This window comes from Carcharhinus amblyrhynchos, chromosome 16, assembly GCF_965287045.1.
Source record: "Carcharhinus amblyrhynchos chromosome 16, sCarAmb.v2.hapA, whole genome shotgun sequence".
Lineage (NCBI taxonomy): Eukaryota > Metazoa > Chordata > Chondrichthyes > Carcharhiniformes > Carcharhinidae > Carcharhinus > Carcharhinus amblyrhynchos.
Window position 1 is genome coordinate 34544632 of NC_137339.1, and position 23260 is coordinate 34567891.

The window sequence follows — 23260 nt, forward strand, 5'->3', positions numbered from 1 at the left end:
CTTAATTGCTCTCTGAAATGACTATGCAAGCCACTCAGTTCAATGATATTTTGGGGTGAGCGAAAATGCTGGCCTGGTCAGTGATTGTCCATATCCCATGGAAGAGTTAAAAAAATGGAATTAGCACTTAAATTACCAATATTGCCCGAACTTAAACCTGCTCTTCTTCCTGTAAAGACTTATACACATGTTAAAATGTTTTCCATTTGAGGTAACTGTACTTTTAATTCGGTGCTCAGTTATAATTACTTCTGAACAACTTCTCTAGTCCTGAACAATTAATTTTGGTAATTAATTTAGGGCAGCTCGGTGGCACAGTGGTTAGCACTTCTGCCTCACAGTGCTAGGGACCTGGGTTCTATTCCCAGCTTGGGTCACTGTTTTTGTGGAGTTTGCACATTCTCCCTGTGTCTGTGTTGGTTTCCTCCCACAGCCCAAAGAAGTGCAGGTTAGGTGGCTTGGCCATGCTAACTTGCCCCTTAGTGTTAGGGGAAGTAGCTAGGGTAAATGCATGGGGATAGGGCCTGGGTGGGATTAGGGTCAGTGCAGACTTGATGGGCTGAATGGCCTCCTTCTGCATTGTATGACACTTTTATGAATTTTACACGTATGGTGTCTCAATCCTTTAGGAGAAAATTAAATCAGTGATTCTCAGAATGAATTTCATGACAGCCTTCCAGTTGTTCTGTGCACTGGTCCAAAGTGTAAGTCATAGACACATAATACAACAGTCGAAAATATACAAGAGAACAGGTCAAAACTCTTATACTCACCACTCACATGATGGCATGAACCAGACCACCTCCTGTGTGCAGCACAGTACATCATAGACACTCGTAACATCAATGTATTTTTTTACAAGGCAGATTTATGTTACAGTATAATATCTAACTGTAATTGGATTTTCAACATTTGTGGGTTTGAAAACAAAGTGGGACCAGCTAAATGAGAAGCTTGACATGAGATTGAAGCTCTCCAGCTCGGGACCAGACATCACTTCATTGGTGTTTCATTAAAAGCAACACACAGCTTCCCATTAATTCTGGTAATTTTCATTTTGCACTGCAAGCAAAAACAGGCGGAGTAGCACTGGCAGGTTGTCTTTTTCCCCACTTAAAGTGATCCTGGGTTAAAACATTTTGAGAGCCACAAATTCAAATATGGCAGGTTTTTTAGGAAAACAATTAAAGTTTGTAGTATGCTTTTTAGGTTCCTCCCTCAGTCCAAGATGTATGTCCTGATGTAGTTTCACGGTTGCACAGTGGTTAACACTGCTGCCTCATAGTGCCAGAGACCCGGGTTCAATTCAAGCCTTGGGTCACTGTCTGTGTGGAGTTTGCACGTTCTCTCCATTTCTACGTGGGTTTCCTTTGGGTGCTCCAGTTTCCTCCCACAAAGATGTGCAGGTTATGTAAATTGCCCCTTAGTGTCAGGGGATTAGCAAGGTAAATGCGTGGGATTATAGGGTCTGGGTGGGGTTGTTGTTGGTGTTGGCTCGATGGGCTGAATGGCCTCCTTTCTGCTCTGTGAGTCAATGATACTATAAAATTGATTTTTCTGTAACCATCTGCTGAATTATTCAAGCTAATTGGTTAATCAGGCTCCCTGCTACCTGCCCTGCTACAGGTCCCCTGTAGAAGATTAAATTCTAACTGAATTAGAAAAGAGGATGCCTGCACACTGGAGTTCATTAAAGTGTAGGCAGTTTTTCTCAATGTGAATATCAGTAGTGTTCACTCACTGCTGACTACAAAATCCAGGCTTCTGCAGTGATGAGTTCAAACACAGGAGAAAAAAAGGCAGAAGGAGCAGCAGGAAAGAATATTTGTTTTCACTGAAGCTTGGAATAATAAGAACATAAGAACACAAGAAGTAGGAGCAGGAGTAGGCCATCTAGCCCTTCGAGCCTGCCCTGCCATTCAATAAGATCATGGCTGATCTGATGTGGATCAGTTCCACTTTCCCACTTTGTCCCCATAACCCTTAATTCCCCTGTCTATCAGAAACCTATCTACCCGTGAGTTAAATATATTTAGCGAGGTAGCCTCCACCACTTCAACGGGCAGAGAATTCCAGAGATTCACCACCCTTTGAGTGAAGAAGTTCCTCCTCAACTCCGATCTAAACTGTCCCCCCCCCTTATCTTGAGGCTGTGCCCTCTAGTCCTGTATGCTGCAGGAGTTTGAGGGCAAGATTATCAACCAAGTTCAGTAGTTCTGCATCACAGAATGTATTTGCAACTATCATAATAGGTTTCAGACAGCAGTGTTCATTGGAAACAAGGGCTAGTTGGATTACCAAATCAGCTTTGATATATTCCCAGAGGTTTGGAAGCAGGATCTCTCACTTCCTGTACAACCTGTTTTCCCATTTCCAGTACTTCTCAGTCTAATAAATGAAAGTGTTCAAAGAAAATGAAAAGAAAAGCTTTTTACAACTCCCTGAAGAATTTTTCCCTGAGTTTCACAGAGTGGTGTCCAGCAGACTAGTTCTCATTTCCTGGAGGCTCCAGGATAATCCTGGAGGATCAGTGAATCAGAGGCATTGGCCAAAACAAGGGAGACAGTGACCTTCCAAGGCAATCTGCAAGGACATTGATAAGGAAAAAAATAAAACTCAAACTATTACGAAGATATTGTTCTCAATCCAAATAAAGTATACGTATTGCCCTGGACATATGTTGAAACATATTTCTGGGCATTTTGAGTTGTTGACTTGAACATTGCTGGGCTGATGTTAGACCCTGAAAACCCTTTGAGCCTCTGAGGAGCTCAAACCTGCTGTCTTCCCTCAATGTGATAGCATTTGTCCTCTCAACACTGCCACTCCGCCAGTGCCCTTGCTGCTTTCTGTCAGCTAGCCCTAACAGCTGCCGCCCATGTCAAGATTGTATAATCTGAAGCCAAGTCTTCTAGGGTCAAAGCTGCTTTTATACTTTATGGCCATACCCAAAACCCAGGTTTTTTCTCCTGTCCAGCATAGCAACTGCTGCTTTCAATCTTCTCCCCCAAATATCTTTGTCTCATTGACTCTGACAGTCTCTGAGAGCCTCTTCCTCCTTTCTGTCCAGGTGTTAAAAGTTTTCACCTTACATTCAGCAAGTCTTGACCTAGGCCTCAGCCAATGGCAACCAGGTCACATGGGCTTGTTTCCAAGCATTTCCATGGCGGGCACGTTCTCCAGTACTCCATTTTATCTTGACTTAAAGGAGACAGTTTAAAACATAATAGTTTTATGAAATCCAGCATTCATAAAATTAGGGGCGATTTTGATCCCGCACTCTGTCAGCGGGAATGCCAATGCAGATTCAAAACCTGGAGGGCGCAGTTCGCACTGGTGAGTTTCTGAATTTTCATCCTCCCTGTCTCTTGTTGATGAAGTGGCCTAAAACAGGGTGTGGGACCACACCGAGTACTCATTTTGATACATTAGCATGTCAGTAGTGATTAGTCTGTCTGGATATTGAGCCCGGGCAGAATTTTCTGCTGGCACTGGTGCCATTTACAACAGCTCTACAGAAGCATGAACCTGGCACCTTCACCTCTGAGGAAGGTTTCGGAGGTGAGCATACAGGTAGCCAGCACCTTCCATGATGTGCACAGCTCAGGGGAGAAGCTCAGAGTACATGGATAGGTTCAACCGAGGCCGGGGGTGAGAGTCCCAGAATTGCCATTTTGGGGAGAGCAGTCAGGAGGGGTCACTTGCAGACTTTCTCTACCCTTCATGCAGGGGGCCATCACTTGCTTAAAGGTGTTGTGAGGTTGGTATGCAGGTAGCGCTTCCCATGACTTCCTTCCTGCGTTCCTGTCCACATCTCAGCTGGGAAGGAGTGCTCTTCCTTAGTGGGTGCTGGCAAGAGGATGGGTGGGACAGTCTCACAAGGGTGAGATGCCAGGTGAATGCACTGGTTCCCCATGTTGGATGGCATGAACAGACAGTGTGGAGATTCTGTGGTTGAACAAATTGAAAGTATTGACAAACACTCAGAACAAAATGGTGGCTTTACTGCATTAGTGCCTATAGTCACCCATGCACACTAGTGCCTATGGTTTCTTAAACTTCCTCACCCTCCCACTATATCGAAGTGTCTCCATAAGATCCACAGCTGAGGTTGAGGTGGCCGGCTGACTTCCACACTCTGAGATGGCTTTGGCAGGCATCTCCCAGGGTGCCAGGACCTTGAGAGTCCAGGTCTGCTTTCAGGAAGCACAGATGTTGGACTGCCCTTCTTGGTGTCAGGGGCTGGAGGCGTGTCGCTCATAGGGAGGGGTGTGTCACATGGGCCAGAGACACCCGGGGTCCCTTGGCTGGAGGGCCCCAGGTAGTACTCCTGCTAATCCTCTTCGCTTCAGGTTCCCAGGGGCCCCTATGCTCCGGTGTGGATTGGAGGGGCAGCTGGAGCGAAATCCAGAAGTCCCACCGCCCTCTGGCACTAACACTTGTGGATTCCCACCATTGCCTATGCCATGCAGTCAAAACCCTACACTATGGTATGGATATGCGAAGGGGCTAACCTGAAAGCTTGCGAGTATATTATCAAATAAATAGGTTGGACTAAAACCTGGTGTTGTCAGACTTTTTACTGTGTTTACGCCAGTCCAACGCCGGCATACCCACATCATGGATATCTCCTGCCATGGAGTGCATGTCCTGCACACAGGACACATCAAACTCACAGTGTTGGCCTCAGTGCACTGCAATGACGGCACCATCTCCTCAGATAGAATGCAATGGGACTCTTCCAATCGGCCTTGCAGGCTAAGGAGCTGTCATCCCATCCTGAGTTGCATGACTCTGTCTTTGCAGCATCAGCAGCTATGGGATGACCAGATACAGTGGCAGATCATTGACCTGGGACATCTGACTCAATGCTAACCACTGGGCTGCCCCAAAAATTATTTTTTCTTATGGCACAAACTACTGGGACATTTTGTAATTACTGATATAATCTTGAGGGACACTGTACAATTACTGACACAATCATAGAATCCCTACAGTGCAGAAGGAGGCTATTTCGCCTATTGAGACCGCACTGACTCTCTAACAGTATCTTTCCCAGGATCTCTTCCCCGCCGTTTCCCACAACTACAGAACATATCTACGCACTTACCCCACTATTCAATCTAACCTACATATCTTGGGACACTAAGGGGTAATTTTAATCTTTGGACTATGGGAGGAAACCAGAGCGCGTGGAGGAAACCCACGCAGACACAGGGAGAATATGCAAACTCCACAGACATTCAACCAAGGCCGGAATTGAACCCAGGTCCCTAGCACTGTGAGGCAGCAGTGCTAACCACTGTGCCATCGTGCCGCCCTCTACCTTCAGCTGATGAGACTGACACACGGCTTAGGGAGTGTGGGAGGGAAGAGAGGTCTCCTAGAAGGAGATCTTATCCACTTAAAGTCTTCCAGGAGTACTTCTCTTACTTTCATCTAAACTGGGAGCAAAATCTGCATCACCGATGATTTATGATGGGTAAATTCCACCCCCAGTCTGTCAACATCTGTGAAGAGGGAGAAGCAAACGATGCCAAACCTGCTGAATATTTCCAGCACTTTGTTTTTTATTTCAGATTTCCAGTATCTGCAGTATTTTGCTTTTCTCATACCGTCTCTTAATCCACATTTACAAACAATACAAGTAATCTGTGTCTAATATCTGACAGCAAGGTTCAAAATCTCTTCTGGTTGGTATGATCTAGACCTAATAAATATATCAAATAAGCTTTGACTTCCAAGTGCTGATGCCTCAGCAAAAGAAACTGGCCCAGTTACTCCACAATGAGGCACAAGGGATTTTGAAGCAACTTCATCCTTTATAAATTTGTTTTTCATATATTAAATGAAATTTGACCCCTTACAAATGACTGTCAGCTGCTCCCCAGTCTCTTTATCTGGTTAAGAAATTGATTCTTGAGCTGTACAAAGATTCCAGCTTTCATTCCACAGCTGTGCTGAGTTAACTGATCTCGGTTGAGGTGTTGAAAGGACAGCTATAATTTCCACCACTAAGCTAGGGAGATAAATTAAATACTCTTCATAGTTCATGTCGGAATTGTGTCAATAATGAATAAGGATAGGATCAGCTCAAGAGAATCTGTTGCTAAAGGACTCATGCTTATTTGAAAAGCTTAAATACTTGTCTCACATGCAAGCACTGCATAAACAACATTAGTTCACATAGAAACCCCACAGTGCAGAAGGAGGCCACTTGGCCCATTGAGTCTGCACCGATACTGTGAAAAAGCATCTTACCCAGGTCCACCCCCTGCCCTATCCCCACAATCCTGCGCATTTACCATTTACTTGTGAACAATTAAAAACACTGATATTAAGTCCACAGATACAGTGTGAATGTTCCCAAGCGCTGTGTCCAATTTTTTTAAAAACAAAAATATTGAATTTTCAGGAATAACGATGAATTGTGAACTTTTGATTCAATTTTAATAAATTAACAGTTCACAGCATTTCAGTAAACTGGAGCAGAATTAATTGCAGAAATTTATGATAAGTTGCCAATAATCCATCTAACCTACCCACCATGGGACACTAAGGGGCAATTTAGCATGCCTAATCCACCCAATCTGCATATCAGAGTTGAGGGGGTTGAGCTATGAGGAAAGGCTGAATAAACTAGGCTTGTACTCGTTAGAGTTTAGAAGAATGAGGGGAGATCTCATTGAGACGTATAAGATGATGAATGGGATGGATAGGATAGAGGTGGAGAGACTCTTCCCGCTCAGAAAGGACAGTAGGACTAGGGGGCATAGCCTCAAGATAAAGGGGGGGGGCGGTTTAGAACAGAGTTGAGGAGGAACTTCTTCACTCAAAGGGTGGTGAATCTCTGGAATTCTCTGCCCGTTGAAGTGGTGGAGGCTGCCTTGCTAAATATTTTTAAGACGCGGGTTGATGGGTTTTTGATAAGAGAGGGGATTAAGGGTTATGGAGAGAGGGCGGGAATGTGGAACTGAGCCACGACAGATCAGCCATGATCTTATTGAATGGCGGGGCAGGCTCGAAGGGCTAGATGGCCTACTCCTGCTCCTATTTCTTATGTTCTTATGTTCTTATGTTCTTTGGAGTGTGGGAGGAAACCATAGGACCCAGAAAAAACCCACACAAACATGGGGAGCGTATACAAACTCCACACAGACAGGGATCTAAGGCCAGAATTTAACCCGTTGTCCTGGTGCTATGAGGCATGAGTTAGACTGATAACATTGGCAACTTACCATTAATTTTTGCAATTAATTCTGCTCTCGTTTACTGAAATGCTGTGAACAATTAATTTATTAAAATTGTAAGAAAAGTTCACAATTGACTTTTATCATGAAAATTCAATATTTTTGCTTTTAAAAAATCTGGACACAATGTTTGGGAACATTCATGCTGTATTTGTGGACCTAATATCAGTGGTTAATGGTTTTAATTGTTCGCAAGTAAATGGATATTGTATGTGTTAGCTTCAGCATGTATATCTGAAGTTGCTTATCAAGCCTGATTTGGAACTATATTGCTATTCCTTCACTGTCACTGGACCAAAATCTGGAATTCCCTGTCTAATAGCATTGAGTATTCCTACACCAGATGGACTACACAAATATCAGAATGCAGCTCACCACTGCCTTCTCAAGAGCATAAAGGGATAGGCAACAGATGCTTGTCATGCCTACATGTACATGTCCCGTGATAGAATAAAATCTACATATTATTGTAAAATAACAAGACTAGATTATTTAAAATGCCCTTTCAGAAGAACAAATTGAAGGAGGTAATTTGAATTTCTTGAGTTGATAAATCAGATAAAATGTTTGCGGGAAGATATAATTGCTACAAAACTGGGTTTTATAATGCCATTAGTTTTGGGGCTACAGGTGCCATTTGATTTCAATGTATTCACATATACATTAAGAATGTACGTTGGATGTATGCAAACCAAGCAGATCATGATGCCAGTCAGTGTGTTAAGGCTGATTTGACACTGGTGTTGTCATTTAGGACCTCACTGATCTAATTAAAATGCTCTCTTAAACATACAGACAGCCAAACATGCATTTTGCAATATGGAGGAGCACCACATTAGTTTTATTCAAAAAATCATCAACCCACAAGTTAATTATTAATTACTTGCTAATGACTGTGAGGTTTTGGAAGGAGTGGGCATTTTGAGGAGTTGGTTATAGTTGATGAAGTCTGCAGGGAGTAATGCTGTATGTGGAAAAGGCTTTGGTTTTGACCGGGCACACTCCCAGTCATTGATGCTATTGTAGCAGTCCCCTTTGGACTGGACCATGAGAGGGAGATAGTGCAGAGGCAGTAAACAAGGGAACTAGCTGCCTGTATAAAGGAGAGGAGGGAGGGAAGAGACAGACTCTTAGAGGAAGGTTTTATCCATTTAAAGTCTTCCAGGAGTACTTCTCTGACTTTCACCTGGAACAGGGACAATGTCTGTATCACTTGTGATTCATTCAAGAGATTCTCACAGAACTCTGCCACCTCTTACAACCAAACCTGTGGCTTTGGAGCAGGATGAGGATGGTTCTGCCAATCACTATGAAGATCATAGCCCTGAATTTCTTTGTGTTGAGATCCTTCCAAGCTGAAGCAGAATATCTAACATCTCTCAATTCATCAACCATTGCTGCAGTAGGGAGATGAGAGAAGCTGTTTATATCAGGGGAGGGAGTTTATTGTAGTATCACTGAGCAGTGTATGCATCTGTCTTTGTCAGGATAGTAAGCACTATTAACTCTGCACATACAGTTTTATGAGTAGTACATCTCAAACCACAAAAGTTACCATGCATTGGTACTCAGTCAGTGTGTAAGATGCGGCTGCAGACCCCAGGATCTTGGCAGCACGAGTGATACTTTCATTCTACACGAGTTCACTGTTCCCCCAATCTTTCCGCATCCTGTCAAACCAAAAGGTGGCTGCGGGCCAGCAATCTAACTGCATTACAGCTGCTTTATGACATAACTCTGCATAATTCAACCATACGTGGCTAGCATGAGAGCCGTGCTATCATGAGAATCATCATCAAGCGAACAGTGGGGTGCTGAAGCATGTTAGAATGTGACAGGTGAAAACTTTGTATTGGATGGAATGTGAGCATGGGATCAAGATGTAGGGGTCAGCTGACCCAATAAACCATGGAATCAATTACAGAGTGATGAAATAGTCAGCTGATTCACTATAAATAAGAACCTGTTTAGAATTGTGGAGAGCTTGGTGTAGCCCAGGGCGAGGCCCCAAGTTTGGAGTAATGATGTTTCTTTATTAAACCCTGGAGAAAGTTTTGCTCTATTTTTACTGTCTGCATTTGAAGAGTTATTTTTGATGAGACAAAGCAATGGTTCTGATGCCTCGACCTTTTTGGAGGAACCCTCCAATATTTGGCAGAATGGCTTTGCTTTATCCTCCCACCACCTGACCATCATGAGACACCAGCCCCCACCACTTCTGATGCAGCAAGCGCTTCAGAAAAAGGAGGAAGAGGAGGTGGAAGGCAGGAGGCAGTTGGCTCCTCTGCACCAAGGATGGCTTTTCCAAGAGTGCCTCATATTACTTCAGGTCCTGTGAAAACAACCCCAGGGCCCTATGGCACAACAATCCCATATCTTACCATCCCTCTGTCCCATTACAATATCTTCTTAGCCACAGTCCTGAAGTAAAACTACCACAACAGAATAATTGTATACTGAAGTTATCCACCAGAACATTGAATATTCCATACAAAACCAATCAGCATTTTCTTAATACTTATCTTTGCCTGATCCCATACTACCCCAGTGATAGCAGCATGGCTGTTTGGGGATGCTACCCTCATTGGGGGAGACTGCAGATGGCCTTGCACAGTGACATGGAGCTGCTGTGGACTTAAAACATGCAGCTTTGGGTTGCACCATCTTGACATAGGTGGCAGCAGTCTGAACTGGCTGGCTGGCAGCCAAAAGCAAAGGTAGTATGTGGTGGGATGACCAATGCTATCATCCTGAGAGAGGTCAACAGGTTAATCTTCCATGGAGTCAGTGCCACCTCCCCAGGGAGGGGCCTTAACAATTTTAGTCTGCTGCAGCTGACAGACCCTGAAGACCTCTTTGAACAGTGGTATTCACAGCCAGCATGGTAGAATTCTGAGCCTGCATGGCAACAAAGTGCATTTTCATTACATCATAGAATCCCTACAGTGCAGAAAGAGGCCATTTAGCCCATCAGGTCTGCACACAATTCCACCCAGGCCCTATCCCCATAACCTCACTTATTCACCCTGCTAACCCCCAGACAACTGGCAAGTTATCATGGCCAATCAACCTAACCCACATATCTTTGGACTATGGGAGGAAACCGGAGCACCTGGAGGAAACCCACAAAGACACGGGAAGAATGTACAAATTCTACACAGACAGTGACCTGAGACCGGAATTGAACATGAATCCCTGGCACTAAGAGGCACCAATGCTAACCAGTGTGCCACCGTGCTCCCTGACATAAGTCTGGGCTTCCACTGCAACCACCAGATGTTAGGTGACTTCTTCTTGTGCTGAGACATCAGCCATCAGATGCTACATCGTGTTGGGTCTTCAAGTGTTCTAGTTGAGTCAACAGTACTTGACTGCTGGAAATCATGGTTTCCAACCTCTGCCAAAGCCCTTTGTCAATTTGGAGTTGCCTCCTCTATGCACCTTGATAACAGAATTCTTGATCACTCTGCTAATGCATGAGACATTTCTGCGTGCATATCCATCAGCCTTTCCCTATTCATCATGTCAATATTTCTTACCTGAATCCTCTGCAGCTAAATCTATGTGTGAGCTTGAATCCTGGTGAGCTACCAACCATACTACCCTTTCACCTTGGCCTGACTGCGCCTCACTTGTGCCTGCTCAGCCACAGGGTGCAGGTCCTGCTTCTGTTCTACTCTCTAAAGAACATGCAGTGACAATATCTGAGCTCTTGTTAGTAAGTGCCAGAATGTGAGAGGATGTTTCTCCATCATCAGCCTTTTCTCCCTCTAGGACTTCATGGACCTGCACCAATTCTTCACTGGGTGGCAGTTCCTGGGCCTCAGAAAGCACAAAAGCTGTAAGGTAGGATTGGAGTGAAGAAAGTTGGGCAAAATAGGAAGTGCTTGGCTAGACCATGTGCAGAAGAGAGTATGGACTGAGGGGAGATTGAATGTCAGAAGGAAGATGAAGGAAAATTAAGTAGGAATACATCATCATCAACTTCCATGGTCTCAACCCCACCGCTGTTCACAGCCTTAGTTGTGGACAATGATAGCAAACAGCATCTCATCCACTGGGAAGAGGAAATGCTGCTCTGCGTGCCAGCCATCTCCTGCTCTGCTGCTCCTGATTATGTGCCATTCTGTCCTGCACGAGAGACAAATATGTCAGTGTAACACAGTGTGCTTGGATAATGTGCCTGCTACACTTGAATAGCTGTCAGTGTGTATAACCTGTGAGATGTGAGGTGTGACAATTGCAGTAGTGCAAAGTATGTAAGGGTGAGGTGAGACTGACTGTTGAGTATGAGTTGTTGTTGATTTACGTTTGTCAGTATGTGATGAAGGGGGTTGATGTAAAGAGCAGTGTGTGAGGCCAATGGTTCATTTGTAAGGAAATGGAATGTGAAGATACATTAACTGACCATGTTTATTCATCATTAAGGTCCTCATGACTCAAGTTGGCATTGACCATGATGACTACTTCCTGCCAGTGTCTGCCTGAAGGGACCTCTTGTCTCCTGAACAAAGAGGATCTCTCTTCCCCTGTGCACCTCTTGCATCAAGGCCTTCAGTGGTGAATCAGAGAGCCTCAGGCCACACTCAGTTGCCCTACTTTTCATGTTCTTCCAGCTCATTGACTCCTCTTTCAGCACTGTCAGTTCCTGCTGCAGCCAAAATGTTTCACAGAGCAAAATTAATCCAGAAAATTGGGTCAGATGTTAAACAGGGGGGAAATCTGAAGTAAAAGACCTTGACCCACTCTTTTACAATGGGTTCTACCATTTTATATCCAATGATTGAAACATATATCATGAAGCATCCAAAATTTACTAGATCCAAATTTGATTTATTAAGACATGGAGAAATGAAAGAGGAATGTATCCAAATAAACCATTAGGTCTTTAAGTACATAGAAAATTGTGCATCTACCACTAAGCTATTGAGGACTATATTCCTGTCATAAAACTTAATTTCCCCCCAAAGATAAAATCAAAACTCAATTTCCATTCTACATCAATGGGAAATGCTTGCATGCTAAGCATTCTTGTAGAAATTAATGCGAGTCACTGACCAGACCACCAGAAATTAGACTCATACCACTTTAATAAACTAGCATAGCCATACGGATGTTTGCAATCATCTACAGTTATATAAGTTTCAGAATATATGTACGATCTTTGTGCTTCTCTTATGTGTCTTTCCAGTGTTTCCCTTTCATCAGTATTGAACGAGCAGAAGTTGACCAGAAGCAAAAAAGACAGACAGGACATAGTATTAACAGCTTAAAATTGGGCTTCCATGATTCAGATCACATCATGCCAAGTTCTTGAGGGCCAGAGCCAGCCAGAAAATTCTCATAGCTATTTAATCTCTCAAATATTGATCCAGGTACCAGAAAGTCTCAAGAGAAAAATTAACTTATAATGTTGTTCGCCCTTTACTGCTCTTTTACTCTCTTCTCTTGCATTTCCTTCTGTCTCTCCTTATTAATTTTTAGTCTTCTCTCTCTACTTCTTATTCATTCCTTGCTTCTCTCCCTTTTCTGTTACTTTATTTCCTCTTTCCTATCTCTTCTACATCTTCCTTTCATATCTACCACTTTCCTTCATCTCTCACTTTTCCTCCTCTCCTGCCTCTCTCCCTTTTCGTCCAAGGTTAGCTCCTTCCTTTGTGATCTACCCTTTTACTGATCCTTTACCCTTTTTCCTCTTTACATTCTCGCAGATAAACCACTCATTCCACATGAACACAAAGACACTGGAGCTGGAGCAGGAACATAAAAGGAGACAAAACATGGATTCTTCAAGACAGTGTGACATGGTAGCACAGTGGTCAGCACTGCTGCCTCACAGCCCCAGGGACCTGGGTTCAATTCCAGTTTTGGGTGACTGTGTGGAGTTTGCATGTTCTCCTTGTGTCTATGTGGGTTCCCTCTGGATGTTCCAGTTTCCTTCCACAGTCCAAAGATATGGGGTGGATTGGCCATGGTAAATTGACCCTTGGTGTCTCCAGAAGTGTAGGTTGGGTGGATTAGTGCAGGCCCATGAAGTCCTAGAGGGAGTAGAGCCTGAATAAGTTATTCTGTTGGAGACAGTCAGTGCAAATGGGCCAAATGGCCTCTTGGTGCACTGTATTCTATTCACATGGCTCTGGTTTCTCAAGCTGGCAACTGTAAGTGGAAACAATCTGGGACCTATTTGGGCTGAAGCATTGGGATTGAGGCTGCATCTTCCTGGGCCTGATATTAGGAGTTGAGGTAAGTGAGAGCCAGAAGGGGAGAACCAAAACTATGTGGATGCAAATATCCAAACAGCTAAAACAAACACAGCTTTGGATACAACAATTCATGTCTTAATTAAGATATATTGGTAATTCATATCTTTAAGTGAAGCTAACTTTGCTTTAAAAAATAAATGTCAGGCAAATATTTCAAATTGTGAATTATAAAATTATTTTGGTACAATCCCTTGCAAAATATTTTAATAACCATATAATAATTATCCAAAAATACTAGAATCAATATTGTTTCTGAAAGCACAGTTCAATATGAAGTAATTTTTCAAAATCCAAATCCTGAGGAGACTATGGCCTATGATGTCCGACCTCTAGAGCTTTGCCCTCTGAGGGTGGGAGGGAGGATGCTACTGGTGGACCTCCTGGAGGTCCCCACCTAAGGACTGTCCAGTTCAAACTTCCATTGGGCAATTTGCCCTGAATTCCGAATGATCCAATACTCTGATTTAAATTGCTGGTTTGCAACTATCATGCTAGAATATATTCCCAGAAAACGTTAGGAGAAATAAAACCACTTCTAGCTCTTGGCTAATTATAGCATCAACATCCCCTGATCTGCTATTGGAGTCCATGACGACACCAACTACCCTCCTGACCCCACGTCTGCCCTCCTGAATCCCACCAACACTCCCTTAAATAAATCTGCACTTTCCAACCCCTGAATCCCCTCCCAATCCCCAACATTCTTTCATGGGACATGGATGTTGCTGGCTTGGGAAGCATTTATTGCCCATCCCCAATTGCCCTACATCTGAGGGCATTTAAGAGTCAACCACAATATGGATCCGGAGTCATATATAACCTAGACCAGGTAAGGATGACAGATTTTCTTCCCTAAAGGACATTAATGAACCAAATGGATTTTTATAATGACTGACAATGGTTTCACAATCACCATTATACTTCATTTAAAATCATTATTGAATTCAAATTTCACTATCTGCCATGGTGGGATTCGATCCCAAGTCCCCAAAGCTATTCCCTGAGCTTCTGGATTACTAGTTCAGGGACAATACCACTGCTTTCACTACTCTCCCAAACACTTAACTACCTTCCCACCCCAATGACTAATCCCCTCAACAACTGCCCACTGATCTTCCAACCCACTTCCCATTTACTAATCCCCCTTCCATCAACTGACCACTCTCACTGCTGTCCTACCCCCATCGCTCACCATTCCCACTGAGCACAGACCCCTTCCTTCCCCCGCTGGCCACCCCATCCCATTCCACCCCATTCCTTTCACCAATGAACCTACTTACCTTCTCCCTGGTGTCTCAAGGTGGCTGGACCTCTAAACCTCCCTGTTTTACGGCAGCCAGTGCTACAAAGACTGTACATGACTTCCTTTTACCTGAGTCTCCTGCCGTCTACTGAAGCCCTTGGGAATCCATTGCACCGAACTGCTCTCACCAGGACCAGGTTGAAAGGTTGCGAGGGTAATGGGTGAGGCTGCGGTTCAGCGCAAGTAATAATCTGACTGCAATTGCCACTCCTCAGACATTCCGGCCTAATAAATTGTGTACTGAATGTAAGCCGCTTAGCTGCATTGCTTTATAAATTTGAAATTAAACAAGATGGTTTCGATTTTAAAAATTGCCAAATTCTTATGGCAGCTTTTGCAATGACTAATTGAAAGTCCCATTTGCATCATCACATTAAAGTACTTCATTAGAAAATTGCATCAGAATGGAAAGATATTTTTCAAACAAAATTGTATTAATTGGTGACCACCAATTAGTATAGCAAACTATATTGGCTTATTTACAAGCAGATAAATATACAGAATACTTTCACTATGTTAACACTTCCAGCTCTAGAATCTACTCTGGCTGCAAAAGCCATGCTCTGCACCAAGATCCCTGTGCTCATTTCCCATTGGGTGATCAGGTCACATGATCCTCCATTATCCGCCCCTTAAAAGGTTACAACCTTAAAGGGGCCAACTATTCCAAGGTGGCATAGTGGTTAGCACTGCTGCCTCACAGCACCATGGACCCAGGCTCAATTCCAGCCTCGGGAACGTGTGTGGAGTTTGCACATTCTTGCCGTGTCTGCACGACTTTCCCCTGGGTGCTCCGGTTTTCTCCTGCAGTCCAAAGATTTGCAGGATATGTTGGTTGTCCATGCTCAATTGCCCCTTAGTGTCAGGAAGATTGGCAGGGTAAATACGTGGGGTTACGGGGATAGGGCCTGGGAAGATTGTTGTCGGTGCAGGCTCGCTGGACCGAATGGCTTCTTTTTGCACTGCGGGGATTCTATAATTCTAGTACTGGTGTGTAATTCATTCTGAATAACACTTCAGTCCACAAATGGATTCTCCACAGACTAATGAAGTGAAGAACTTCCCTGACACTGGGATGTACAAATAATTATGCAATTACATTTATGAGAAATTATATGCATTTACACTCTCATTATTAGAATTAACATTACAATGTTATTAACAGGATCTTATTATTAAATTTTCTGTAAAACAAGATAATGCCACAATGTGCTGAGATTAAATTAATATTCAGTGAGATGTCCGACCGAAAGTTTGTAATTAAATAGTTACATTGGAAATTGGGTTAAGTGCTATTTTTCTTAATTATTCCACATTACAGAGATCATTTGGAATTCAATAATTTAGCCATTATCTTGCTCCTCTGTAATCTAACCATTCAAAATTTACATTACATTTAACTGAGTATTTCAATATTGTAACTTAATATGTTATTAACTGGGTCTTACCATATATGGAATAAATTATCCCAAAAATAATATCTTCGTCCTTTGATATAGATGACAGGAAGATGTTAGTCTCCTCACTGGTATTTCCCATCTGCAAAGGAATGTTTTGCATTTTTAAAATAATTATGGTTTCGACCTCTGAAGAATGGAAAGTCAGAAAAAGTTGTATCCAGCTGATATTTCAATTATTTGCACTTCATCAGTTTACCGTTAAAGTAGGTGGAAAATGCACTCTGTTTTAGAATCTTGGACATCTTAATTATCTATGATAACCAGATGTGGCAGGAGTGCTTGTGCGGCTCCTACTGGGAGTTGGATAGGGCACGTAATATTATATTTAAGTAGGAAATAAACACCTGGATGAAGTAGAATCAAATGTGGTGAACCATATGCCCACCTAATTTCCTGTTCATTAAACCCCAGAAATCCCCAGGGATCACAAATGAGTGGAGGCCTGGCATTCAGATTTATTGCCTTTGCGCCAAGGAACTGTGCACCCTTCTCATATGAAAGGAAAATATGCACTTCGCAGTATACAGCTACACTGCTCATACTCCATTAAGACAGTTTGGATGGATAAATAGAGGACACAAACCTAAAGGGGGTGAAATTCATCTTAGGCAAAATGCAAAGCAGGCCATAGCTAATTGGTAGCATGTTTTATAGCTGGCTCCCTTTTCCACGGGAAAGTAGAGTGAGATGGTCCTTCAATTTGTTATTGTGCATTTACTGCCACTGTCCAAGATGAGTTTCACCCCTGGAGATGGTACTCACTGCAGTGTCTTGTTTCCCTGTAATAAGCATTATGGTGTGTCTTAAGGGTTTGACATTGTTGTAGTCATGGTCCTGTGGTGATCTTGAAGAGGATTGATAGTCTGGTTATATTGCTTCATTGGTGTAGAGTTGTGTCAACTAGCCTTCCCTAAAAAAAAGGAAAAGGTATTTATATCATCATGCCTATTGTCCTTTTCTAACTTATTTGGTGTTGATTAGTTATAGGAAACAATATCATCTGTCACCTAATATTTTTACAATTTTGGGCAGGGTTACTTTTGCAAGTTTGAACTAACATCCTCAGCATTACACATCTGGACAATGTGATACATCAGCATTACGACTGTTAATTGTACAATCGGTCCACAGCTAAATCTGATGAGCAAAACATTCACAAAAGGAAAAATCACTGCTGATTGTTGGAACAATATTTTCTTTAATACATTTTTCCAAATAATTAAGTGAACACTATGTTTTCTATGCTTTATATGCTCTGTCTGAGGCCAGAACTCTCCATTCACCTGAAGAAGAGGGAATCCCCTCGAAAGCTAGTGAGTTTACTATCAAATAAATCGGTTGGACTAAAACCTGGTGTTGTCAGACTTTTTTCTGTGCAATGGGACAGGAGAGGGGTTGGAGAACAGCCAGGTCAGTGTCTGGGATTAACAACTGATGGGAGCAAGAGCAAAGGACCTAAACGCAGGTACTACTGAGCCCAATTTCTACCCCAAATTGCCAGGAGAGCTCCTGAAGATTAAATGTATATTTGCCAATAGACCTGGTGCATGATTAGCTGTACTAATGCATGAGGAAATCTAACGCATATCTGTTATGACCAAGTTTCTCCATACATCTATAGGAGACATTAGTGTGTAAGTATCCAATCAGCACTAATAGGTGAACTAGGGGAAATAGGTTTCAAGGACAAGGCTTAAAGCAGATGTATGAGGCAAGTTTTTTTACACAGAGGATGGTGGGTACCTGGAACCTGCTGGTGGAGGAGGTAGTGGAAGCAGAATACGATAGTGACATTTAAGGGGCGTCTTGACAAACAATGAATAGGGTGGGAATAGAGGGATACAGTCCGTGGAAGGGTAAGGGACTTTAGTTTAATCAGGCAGCATGGTCGGTGCAGGCTTGGCAGACCAAAGGGCCTGTTCTTTGGAACCAGTTGGGGTGCAGGATGGATGATCACCCTTGTGAGCTTGGATTTCTGTTCCAGAAAATTCTCGGATGCTGATCAGTAGCCTCTGCAAGCCTCTGTTTTACAATTAGATGTAAAGAATCATTATGGTTGTTATTTACCTAACAGGTGAACAGGAATTATATGGCTGCTGCTCTGACCAAGGCTCCAAGAAATTACAAAGAGTTGTGAACATAGCTCAGTCCATCACGCAGACCAGCCACCCATCCATTGACTCCATCTACAGTTCTGGCTGCCTTGGAAAAGAAGGCAGCACAATCAAGGATCCCATGCACCCCGGACATACTCTTTTCCACTTCCTTCCATTGGGAAAAAGATACAAACGTATGACAGCACATTTCAACCAACTCAAGAACAGTGTTGGGTCCATTCATTCGTTTGAACAGATGAGGGAACAGCACTTGGTATGAGTTTAAAATGTTGTTTTTTGAACAGAATTTTTAAAAAAATTAACATGGCAGAAGCAGAAAAGCGAATGTGGAGATTGGCTTCTGCGCTAGTCTCTGTACTGAACTTGAATACACTGAACTGAATCTTGGATCTTGAAACAACTGAACACATACCCTCTGAAACCAAAACATATTTCAATCCTTATCTTGTCATTGGAAGTGTTTTTCGCGGGTTGTTTCCATCCAGAGGAACAATCCTTGCAGCTGCTGTTATGGGACTGTTGTTTGCCTGCATTGTGCACCCTTCAGGAATGCAGTCACTTTTTAGCTAACCTTTAGCCTTCTGATTCTACACGTAGTCAAGGTAACAGTCAATTGTTAAGCTTAGAAGAGTTAATTGCATCGGCAGAAATGAAGTCTTTGCATAGACTGAAGCAAACAGGGCTAAACAAACATAAGATATCTCAAACAACTTGTTCCCTACTGCAATCAGACCTTTGAATGGACCTACCTTATATTAAACTGATCTTTCTCTGGCTTATAACATTATACTCTGCACCCTCTCCTTTCCTTCTCTCTTATGTACTCTATGAACAACATATTTTGTACAGTATGCAAGAAACAATACTTTTCACTGTATCCCAACACATGTGATAATAAATCAAACCAAGCACTGCCAATATTTAAACGACTAATGTTTTTGCTCTATCTTCTATCCAAACACAAAATGCATCAGAATTTTCATCACATTCATGCCCTTGTGAGCAAAGAGACTGTGCTGCACTTAAGTAATTGCATATTTTATATATTAACTCACTTAATGAAATATTCATGACAACACTCTTGAATTTTATAATAACCTGAAAGAATATATAAAATAAAGACCATATCAAAATAGAAGAGAAATTCCTCAATTTCTTTGCAAGACTTAGCAGATAGTGAGAAACATTTCATGTTTCCGTGCCCCAAGATTTGGCTGAAATTGGGTAATCTCCTAACTATTGTGCACTTTTAGGTCATAGAAACAGAGAAACATGGAAGATAGGAGTAGGAGCCCTTCGAGCCTGCTCCGCCATTCATCACAATCATAGCTGATCGTCCAACTCAGTAGCCTAACCTTGTTTTCTCCCCAAAACTTCTGATCCCATTTGCTCCCAAGTGCTATATTTAGTCGTCTCTTGAACACATTCAACTACTTCCTGTGATAATGAATTCCACAGGCTCACCACTCTGGATAAAGAAATGTCTCCTCACCTCCATCCTAAATGGTCTACCCTGAATCCTCAAACTGTGACTTCTGGTTCTGGACTCCCCCCACCATCAGGAATACCCTCCCTGCATCTACCCTATCTAGTCCGGTTAGAATTTTATAAGTCTCTATAAGATCCCCCTCATTCTCTAGTGAAAACAATCCTAACCTAGTCAAGCTCTCCTCATACATCAATCCCACCATCCCCGGGATCAGCCTGGTAACCTTCGCTGCACTCCCTCGAGAGCAAGAACATCCTTCCTCAGAAAAGGAGACCAAAAGTGCACACAATAAACTAGATCAGAGTAAGTACATTTTAAATTTTTTGCCTCCCAGAAAATTGGTACAACTAGTGTGAAGGAAAAATGTAACTTCTGATTATATGTTATGGATTAGTACTGTGTCACAGCTACCTCACTGCGCCAGGGAAATGGGTTTAATTCCAGCCTTGGGTGACTGACTATGAGGAGTTTGCATGTTTTCCTCATGTCTGTGTGGGTTTCCTATGGATGCTCTAATTTCCTTCCACAGTCTGAAAGATGTGTGCTTAGGTGGATTGCCCCTTTGTGTCCCAAGATGTGTAGACTGGGGGAATTAATGGGACAAATACATGGAGTTACAGGAATAGGGCATGAGTAAGATGCTCTGTTTGAGAGTCGGTGAAGCTAAATGGGCCAACTAGACTTCTTCTGCACTATAGAAATTCCACTGCTCTGCACAGTATTGTTGATGGTTTGTTTGTGCATGCAAACTCCTTCACTATGATCTTTGGTGTATCTCCCATTAGAAATATGTGCATGCATCCTGGACATCATTTAAGAGGCTGTAAAGGAGCTAAACATGGCTATTACTGAGTCCAATTTCTACCTCAAACTGCTAAGAGAACACCAGAAGATTAAATCTAACACATATCTGTCACCACCAAGTTTCACTCACACACCTATAGCCGACGTTAGTGTGTAACTATCAAATCAGTGCAAATACATGGACAAGTCAGGTGGGCAAAAATCTGCCCTCTATTTTTCAGCTTCTAACAACAACATATGTTACAAATTCTAGTGCTATTATGTAACATCATAGCATAGAAGACATCAAACTGGAAATTGTTACTTTTTAAACTTGACATCAGCACACCTTTGTAAAGGTGTAATTATGGAATTCTCTCCTGAAGCAGTTTGCTTCTGTGCAATGGAACAGGAAAGGGATTGGAAAACAGCAAGGTCAGTGGCTGGGAGTGACAACTGATGGCACAAAGTGGCAATGGAAGGGACAGTAAATGATAGCTGACACGGACTGACAATTGTAATGTGGAGCCAGGAAGCTTTAGTTGTCATGGCATGACATTCAGGAAATTAAAAAACAATTTACTTATTTGGTAGCTTCCAGCGGTTCCCCCTCATAGAGCATGCTACAGTGCAGTCTGTTATAAAATTCATAAAGGAGCCTGAATCATACATCAGGCCCATTTCCTAAGGGAGGCTAATGCCAATTTCAGGTAGGAGCTTATTGATGAAACAGGATGGTCTAAACAACATGTGATACTGTTCACTTCTGGTATGGAATGAACGTACACAAGCTGCACATCCTGTGGAACTCTCCAATTCTCGTTTTGGAGTTGTCTGAAAGATAGACCCTGAACAAACAAATCCCTTGCCGGGGGCTCAGGTTTGTGGTTAGTATAGTATTCATGGCACACACTCTGTGCATAGTTCTTTAATGATTCAAACTGGAACAAAGAGTATAATATATTGACCGCAGAATCGGGTTACATAATATAAATTAGACCGCGAATGTTGTGTTGAGAATAACTGAGCAAACGAAAAAAAAGTTATGCACTTGGAATATTATTGAAGATTCTAGGATGGGGGAGGAGGAGATGTTTGAGAAATCAAATTCAAGAGAATAATGTTAGGTTAAATTAGGTCCCAACGCTTAAATGTCTTGCTGGTAATGTAACAGCATTAGGAGAACATAGGCAAATGGCAATGCAGCTGGCAGGTAAGCTTTGCCACTATTGACAAGGTCCATATTCCAATTGTTAGTAGAATTGAATTTTGACCTATGTCTGTGGTGACTATTCCTTTAAGGATCCACCTGTCGAGAAGCAAGGAAACAATTAGGCAGTGGGGTTCTGATCACCCTGCTGAGCTCGGTTTTCTGGTCCAGAACCTTCTCGGAAGCTGACTGGCAGCCATGAGGCTGCAAGCCACTGTATTATAGTTAGAGGTAAATACACATTGGTTTAGTTACTTACCTAACTGGTGAACAGGAATTATTACACTGCCAATATTTAAGAGGCCAATATTTTTCCTGTGCCTTTTATACAAACACAAAATAAATAAGAATTCTCATCACGTTCTTGTCCTTGTGAGCAAAGAGATCGTGCTGCACTTAAGTAATTGCACACGTTACACATTAATTCACTTAATGAAATATTCATGATACACTCTTGAATTTCATAATAACTTGAAGGAAAATATAAAGACCACATCAAAATAGGGGGAGACAATGGCCTAGTGGTATTATCACTAAACTCTTAATCCAGAAACTCAGCTAATGTCCTGGGCTATCTGTGTCCGAATCGCACAACGGCAGATGGTGGAATTTGAATTGAATAAACAATATCTGGAATTAAGAAACTACTGGTGACCATGAAAACTTTGTCAATTGTTGGAAAAACCTAATCACTAATGTCCTTTAGGGAAGGAAATCTGCCATGCTTATCTGGACTGGCCTTCATGTGCCTCCAGAGCCACAGCAATGTGGTTTACTCTGAACTGCCCTCAGGCGAGTAGGGATGGACAATAAATGCTGGCCAGCCAGCGGCGCCCGTGTGCCACAAGTGAATGAAAAAAAGGAGAGTAATTGCTCATAATCTTTGCCAGAATTGGCAGATAGTGAGAAAATGTTCCATGTCCCAAGGTTTGTCTGAGACTGGATAGTCTCCTAATTATTGTGCACTTTTAGGTAAAATTATTTTTTATCTTTGCCATCCAGAAAACTGGTACAACTTGTGCTATCAAAACGTAACTTTTAGTTATGTGTTATGGAGGTGGCACAGTGGTTAGTGGCACTACCTCACAGTGTCAGGGAAACGGGCTAAATTCTGGCATTGGGTGATCGCCTGTGTGGAGTTTGCACATTCTCCTTGTGTCTGCGTGGGTTTCCACTGGGTGCTCCAATTTCCTCCCACAGTCCAAAGATATGCAGGTTAGGTGGATTGGCCATGGTAAATTGCCCTTTTGTGTCCCAAGATGCGATTATCAGAAAAAAGATATGTTTCTTAATCAACCACCTCACAACCTTCAGTCATCTCTACCAAACTGTTCTAACCTTCTGTTCTTCAATATGGATTCTAACTACCTCAGTAAATCTTTAAC

The 23260-nt window shown here is 42.5% G+C and overlaps 1 protein-coding gene across 1 annotated transcript in view; it reads right to left on the bottom strand.

The window, feature by feature from the left end:
* The window catches only part of LOC145354091 (opsin-5-like), a 33372-nt gene extending 16259 nt beyond the window's left edge, over nt 1–17113 (bottom strand). The window contains exons 1-2 of the mRNA XM_080205223.1: nt 17039–17113; nt 16265–16355 (exon numbers count right to left, since the gene is read on the bottom strand). Of these exons, the coding sequence (XP_080061349.1) occupies nt 16265–16355; nt 17039–17068 (121 nt within the window). The 5' untranslated portion in view covers nt 17069–17113. The remainder of the gene's footprint in view (nt 1–16264; nt 16356–17038) is intronic.
* Nucleotides 17114–23260: the final 6147 nt, after the last annotated feature.